General features: G+C 45.6%; 1 protein-coding gene across 1 annotated transcript in view; it reads right to left on the bottom strand.

Annotated features, from left to right (window-relative positions):
* Nucleotides 1-2,272: 2,272 nt before the first annotated feature.
* LOC139424112 (caskin-1-like) overlaps nt 2,273-7,335 on the bottom strand; it is a 120,634-nt gene continuing 115,571 nt past the window's right edge. Inside the window, exon 25 of the mRNA XM_071175809.1 lies at nt 2,273-2,369. Coding sequence (XP_071031910.1) covers nt 2,273-2,369 — 97 coding nt within the window. The remainder of the gene's footprint in view (nt 2,370-7,335) is intronic.

Here is a 7,335-nt window from a genome sequence, read left to right as displayed (position 1 = left end):
CATAAAGACAGGCCCGGATCACCCGGACATGAAGACAGGCCCGGATCACCCGGACAAGAAGACAGGCCCAGATCACCCAGGCCATGAAGACAGGCCCAGATCACCCAGGCCATGGAGACAGGCTCAGATCACCCGGACATGGAGACAGGCCCAGATAAAGCTCTCATCAAAATAAAAAGAACCCTAAGAAAGATCATTTACATTTTTAAATGATTATTGAGAACATAACATGTAATTATTTACAACTTTAAACACCTACAGCCTTCAGAACAAACAAACATCATAAAATCAGAATTTAAAAACATTTTTGTTGTTGCAAAATTATCCACATGTTACTCTATATATATATATATTCATTACGTCAACATTCCAACTATTCTCTTAGCACGTAAAGAGAGGTTGTAGTGAGTTCTGTCTGGATGGATGACTCAGATAGACCTCACTGTAACGTTAGCAGGTTTAGGTGGGGGGGGGGAGAACGTTAACATTACATTGCTGTACCGTTTAAATAAAGTCCATGTTCACTTCAAAACACCCACAGTCCTGTCATGATCTTCTTCTTCTTCCTCCTCCTCATCTGGAACCTATCGGCATGGTAACGCATTGTATTGTAACCGCGGTGATTTGCCTGATGACGTTGGAGATCGTCACGGCAACGTGAGGGCGGAGCGGAGGGATGGAGGGAACGAGAGAGGAGAAAATAGATACAGTAAATAAAGGGAGAGAGAGAGAGAATAGTGAGGGAGAGAGAATAGTGAGAGAGGGCGAGAGAGAGAATAGTGAGGGGAGAGACAGAGAGAATAGTGAGGGGGAGTGAGAGAGAGGGCGAGGGGGAGAGAGAGAGAGAATAGTGAGGGGGAGAGAGAGAATAGTGAGGGGGGAGAGAGAGAATAGTGAGGGGGGAGAGAGAGAGAGAATAGTGAGGGGGGAGAGAGAGAGAGAATAGTGAGGGGGGAGAGAGAAAGAGGGCGAGAGAGAGAGAATAGTGAGGGGAGAGAGAGAGAATAGTGAGGGGAGAGAGAGAAAGAGGGCGAGAGAGAGAGAATAGTGAGGGGAGAGACAGAGAGATAATAGTGAGGGGAGAGAGAGAGAGAGAATAGTGAGGGGAGAGAGAGAATAGTGAGGGGAGAGAGAAAATAGTGAGGGTGAGAGAGAAAGAGGGCGAGAGAACAGTGAAGGAGAGAGATGCAGTAAAGTAGAGGAATTAGAGATGAGCCACCATCACCATCAGACCCCCCCCCCCCCCCCCCCCCCTCCCTCTGATCCCCTATCGTGGAAGTTCAGCGTTTTAATGTCACTGGAATATAAAGGCAACGTTGCCGCGATAGCGAAAGACTCACGTTAGACGCTGTATATGTCGTGTCAAAGGGGAAATGACCTTTTGACATCTCTTATTCTGCCATCTGTACCACTTCATCTCTCCAGACTGAACAGAGCCCTTCGTTCCAGTTCAATCAGCCCGTAACCACGCTAAGTAAACTTAAACTATACCTTCTCTATTGTGCAGTAGAGGTCAACATGGTACTGAACCTCTAGAACCCTTGACCCCCCCCCCACCTGAGCCCTAACCCCAGACTCAACACTGTGCTCTGTTAATAACAGGGAGGGAGGGGGGGGTATGTTATGGAAGGAGGAGAGAATAACATCGGAATCTGGCCTCTGGAGGCGGGGCTTGTACAGGAAGTTCTGCCATTCCGAAGCCCTTTACATCCAACCAGCTGTCATCTCCTCCTCTCCGTCCAGAACAGTGACGATTCCAGAACACTCACGATTCCAGAACACTCACGATTCCAGAACACTCACGATTCCAGAACACTCACGATTCCAGAACACACACTTCAGGAGCAGAGTTACATTTTGGTCACATAAAAATTCCAGCGATTCATAAACATGACAACAGCATAACCATTCAACAGAGAAGACCAAATCGTATATCTATATATTTTATATATATATATTTATAATATGACTGAACTAATGCATGACTCTCTCTCAGAGAGGAGCCTGTTTTCTGTAAATATAAACGCTCTTCATGCTGACAATGTACACGTCACATACCATAACTACAATTCATCACATGAGGCTGTAACTGCTTGTTAAGCTGTGACAGGACAGCCTAGCGGCCAAGAGTTCTCCTCTGTAATGGAGTGGTCCTCTGTCCTTTAGTGGACAGAGGAGGATGGAGAGAGAGAGGAACGTTGTGCCTGCGGAGGGAAGGAGGAAGTCCTGAGGCAGGCTGCTTTGTCACGGGGACGGCCAGCTGTTGTCACTGTTACTCCAACATGGCGTCAAGCTGGTCGGCCAGGTCGTCAAACATGCTGCCGATGTCGTCAAGGATACTGACCGTCGTCTTCTCCTCTGCAACCCAACTACACACACACAGACGGACACACAGACACAAAACGAAGCATTGTGAGGATAATGCGTCTGTCTGGTATACTGTCTTTATCTGTTTTAATTGTACAGTAAATCAAGTTATTATATTCTATAGTAACCAAACGCAGCAGGTGTGAAAGAAAGGTATGAAACTAGATCCCGCTACATACGGGTCTGAAACTAGATCCCCCTACTGGTGTGGAACTAGATCCCCTACATACGGGTCTGAAACTAGATCCCCCTACTGGTGTGGAACTAGATCCCCTACATACTGGTCTGAAACTAGATCCCCTAGATACTGGTCTGAAACTAGATCCCCTACACAATGGCCTGAGAAGACACCTCTACATACTGGTCTGAAACTAGATCCCCCTACATACTGGTCTGAAACTAGATCCCCTACATACTAGTCTGAAACTAGATCCCCTACACAATGGCCTGAAACTAGATCCCGCTACATACGGGTCTGAAACTAGATCCCCTACAAACTGGTCTGAAACAAGATCCCCATACATACTGGTCTAAAACTAGATCCCCTACACAATGGCCTGAGAAGACACCCCTACATACTGGTCTGAAACTAGATCCCCCTACATACTGGTCTGAAACTAGATCCCCTACATACTAGTCTGAAACTAGATCCCCTACACAATGGCCTGAGACTAGGACCCCCTACATACTGGCCTGAAACTAGATCTGCTACATACTGGTCTGAAACTAGATCCCCTACTTACTGGTCTGAAACTAGATCCCCTACTTACTGGTCTGAAACTAGATCCCGCTACATACGGGTCTGAAACTAGATCCCCTACAAACTGGTCTGAAACTAGATCCCCATACATACTGGTCTGAAACTAGATCCCCTACACAATGGCCTGAGAAGACACCCCGACATACTGGTCTGAAACTAGATCCCCCTACATACTGGTCTGAAACTAGATCCCCCTACATACTGGTCTGAAACTAGATCCCCTACATACTGGTCTGAAACTAGATCCCCAAAATACTAGTCCGAAACTAGATCCCCTACACAATGGCCTGAAACTAGATCCCTTGCATACTTTTCTGAAACTAGATCCCACTACAAACTGCTCTGAAACTAGATCTCCCTACATACTGGTCTGAAACTAGATCCCCCGACATACTAATCTGAAACTAGATCCCCTACTGGTCTGAAACTAGATCCCCCTACTGGTCTGAAACTAGATCTGCTACATACTGGTCTGAAACTAGATCCCCTACTGGTCTGAAACTAGATCCCCCTACATACTGGTCTGAAACTAGATCCCCTACATACTAGTCTGAAACTACATCCCCTACACAATGGCCTGATACTAGGACCCCCTACATACTGGCCTGAAACTAGATCTGCTACATACTGGTCTGAAACTAGATCCCCTACTTACTGGTCTGAAACTAGATCCCGCTACATAAGGGTCTGAAACTAGATCGCCTACAAACTGGTCTGAAACTAGACCCCCATTCATACTGGTCTGAAACTAGATCCCCTACACAATGGCCTGAGAAGTCACCCCTACATACTGGTCTGAAACTAGATCCCCCTACATACTGGTCTGAAACTAGATCCCCCTACATACTGGTCTGAAACTAGATCCCCAAAATACTAGTCTGAAACTAGATCCCCTACACAATGGCCTGAAACTAGATCCCGCTACATACGGGTCTGAAACTAGATCCCCTACAAACTGGTCTGAAACAAGATCCCCATACATACTGGTCTAAAACTAGATCCCCTACACAATGGCCTGAGAAGACACCCCTACATACTGGTCTGAAACTAGATCCCCTACATACTGGTCTGAAACTAGATCCCCTACATACTAGTCTGAAACTAGATCCCCTACACAATGGCCTGAGACTAGGACCCCCTACATACTGGCCTGAAACTAGATCTGCTACATACTGGTCTGAAACTAGATCCCCTACTTACTGGTCTGAAACTAGATCCCCTACTTACTGGTCTGAAACTAGATCCCGCTACATACGGGTCTGAAACTAGATCCCCTACAAACTGGTCTGAAACTAGATCCCCATACATACTGGTCTGAAACTAGATCCCCTACACAATGGCCTGAGAAGACACCCCGACATACTGGTCTGAAACAAGATCCCCCTACATACTGGTCTGAAACTAGATCCCCCTACATACTGGTCTGAAACTAGATCCCCTACATACTGGTCTGAAACTAGATCCCCAAAATACTAGTCCGAAACTAGATCCCCTACACAATGGCCTGAAACTAGATCCCTTGCATACTTTTCTGAAACTAGATCCCACTACAAACTGCTCTGAAACTAGATCTCCCTACATACTGGTCTGAAACTAGATCCCCCGACATACTAATCTGAAACTAGATCCCCTACTGGTCTGAAACTAGATCCCCCTACTGGTCTGAAACTAGATCTGCTACATACTGGTCTGAAACTAGATCCCCTACTGGTCTGAAACTAGATCCCCCTACATACTGGTCTGAAACTAGATCCCCTACATACTAGTCTGAAACTACATCCCCTACACAATGGCCTGAGACTAGGACCCCCTACATACTGGCCTGAAACTAGATCTGCTACATACTGGTCTGAAACTAGATCCCCTACTTACTGGTCTGAAACTAGATCCCGCTACATAAGGGTCTGAAACTAGATCGCCTACAAACTGGTCTGAAACTAGACCCCCATTCATACTGGTCTGAAACTAGATCCCCTACACAATGGCCTGAGAAGACACCCCTACATACTGGTCTGAAACTAGATCCCCCTACATACTGGTCTGAAACTAGATCCCCCTACATACTGGTCTGAAACTAGATCCCCAAAATACTAGTCTGAAACTAGATCCCCTACACAATGGCCTGAAACTAGATTCCTTGCATACTTTTCTGAAACTAGATCCCACTACAAACTGCTCTGAAACTAGATCTCCCTACATACTGGTCTGAAACTAGATCCCCCGACATACTAGTCTGAAACTAGATCCCCTACATACTGGTCTAAAACTAGAACCCCTACATACTGGTCTGAAACTAGATCCCTTGCATACTGGTCTGAAACTAGATCCCTTGCATACTGGTCTGAAACTAGATCCCTTGCATACTGGTCTGAAACTAGATCCCCCTACATACTGGTGTGAAACTAGATCCCCCTACATACTGGTCTGAAACTAGATCCCCCTAATTACTGGTCTGAAACTAGATCCCCTACAAACTGGTCTGAAACTAGAGCCCTTGCATACTGGTCTGAAACTAGATCCCATGCATACTGGTCTGAAACTAGATCCTCCTACATACTGGTGTCAAACTAGATCCCCCTACATACTGGGCTGAAACTAGATCCCCCTATAACCTGGTCAGACACTAGATCCCAATACATACTGGTCTGAAACTCGATCCCCTATATACTGGTCTGAAACTCGATCGCCTACACACTGGTGTGAAACTAGATCCCCTACACACTGGCCTGAAACTAGATCCTCTACATACAGGTCTGAAACTAGATCCCCTACAAACGGGTCTGAAACTAGATCCCCATACATACTGGTCTGAAACTAGATCCCCTACAAACTGGCCTGAATCTAGATCCGCTATATACTGGTCTGAAACTAGATCCCCTACATACGGGTCTGAAACTAGATCCCCAACAAACTGGTCTAAAACTAGATCCCCATACATACTGGTCTGAAACTAGATCCCCTACAAACTGGTCTAAAACTAGATCCCCTACTAGATCCCCTACATACGGGTCTGAAACTAGATCCCCATACATACTGGTCTAAAACTAGATCCCCCTACATACTAGTCTGAAACTAGATCCCCTACATACTGGTCTGAAACTAGATCCCCCTACATACTGGTCTGAAACTAGATCCCCCGACATACTGGTCTGAAACTAGATCCACCTACATATTGATCTGAAAATAGATCCCCCGACATACTAGTCTGAAACTAGATACCCTACATACTGGTCTAAAACTAGATCCCCTACATACTGGTCTAAAACTAGATCCCCCTACATACTCGTCTGAAACTATATCCCGTGCATACTAGTCTGAAACTAGATACCCTATATACTGGTCTAAAACTAGATCCCCTACATACTGGTCTAAAACTAGATCCCCTACATACTGGTCTAAAACTAGATCCCTTGCATACTGGTCTGAAACCAGATCCCCTACATACTCGTCTGAAACTATATCCCCTACATACTGGTCTGAAACTCGATCCCATGCATACTGGTCTGACACTAGACCCCCCTACATACTGGTCTGAAACTAGATCCCCTACAAACTGGCCTGAATCTAGATCCGCTATATACTGGTCTGAAACTAGATCCCCTACATACGGGTCTGAAACTAGATCCCCAACAAACTGGTCTAAAACTAGATCCCCATACATACTGGTCTGAAACTAGATCCCCTACAAACTGGTCTAAAACTAGATCCCCTACTAGATCCCCTACATACGGGTCTGAAACTAGATCCCCATACATACTGGTCTAAAACTAGATCCCCCTACACACTAGTCTGAAACTAGATCCCCTACATACTGGTCTGAAACTAGATCCCACTACATACTGGTCTGAAACTAGATCCCCCTACATACTGGTCTGAAACTATATCCCGTGCATACTAGTCTGAAACTAGATCCCCCGACATACTGGTCTGAAACTAGATCCACCTACATATTGATCTGAAAATAGATCCCCCGACATACTAGTCTGAAACTAGATACCCTACATACTGGTCTAAAACTAGATCCCACTACATACTGGTCTAAAACTAGATCCCCCTACATACTGGTCTGAAACTATATCCCGTGCATACTAGTCTGAAACTAGATACCCTATATACTGGTCTAAAACTAGATCCCCTACATACTGGTCTAAAACTAGATCCCCTACATACTGGTCTAAAACTAGATCCCTTGCATACTGGTCTGAAAC

Source organism: Oncorhynchus clarkii, chromosome 13 (assembly GCF_045791955.1).
Source record: "Oncorhynchus clarkii lewisi isolate Uvic-CL-2024 chromosome 13, UVic_Ocla_1.0, whole genome shotgun sequence".
Classification (NCBI taxonomy): Eukaryota; Metazoa; Chordata; class Actinopteri; order Salmoniformes; family Salmonidae; genus Oncorhynchus; species Oncorhynchus clarkii.
This window is presented reverse-complemented; position numbering and strand designations above follow the sequence as displayed.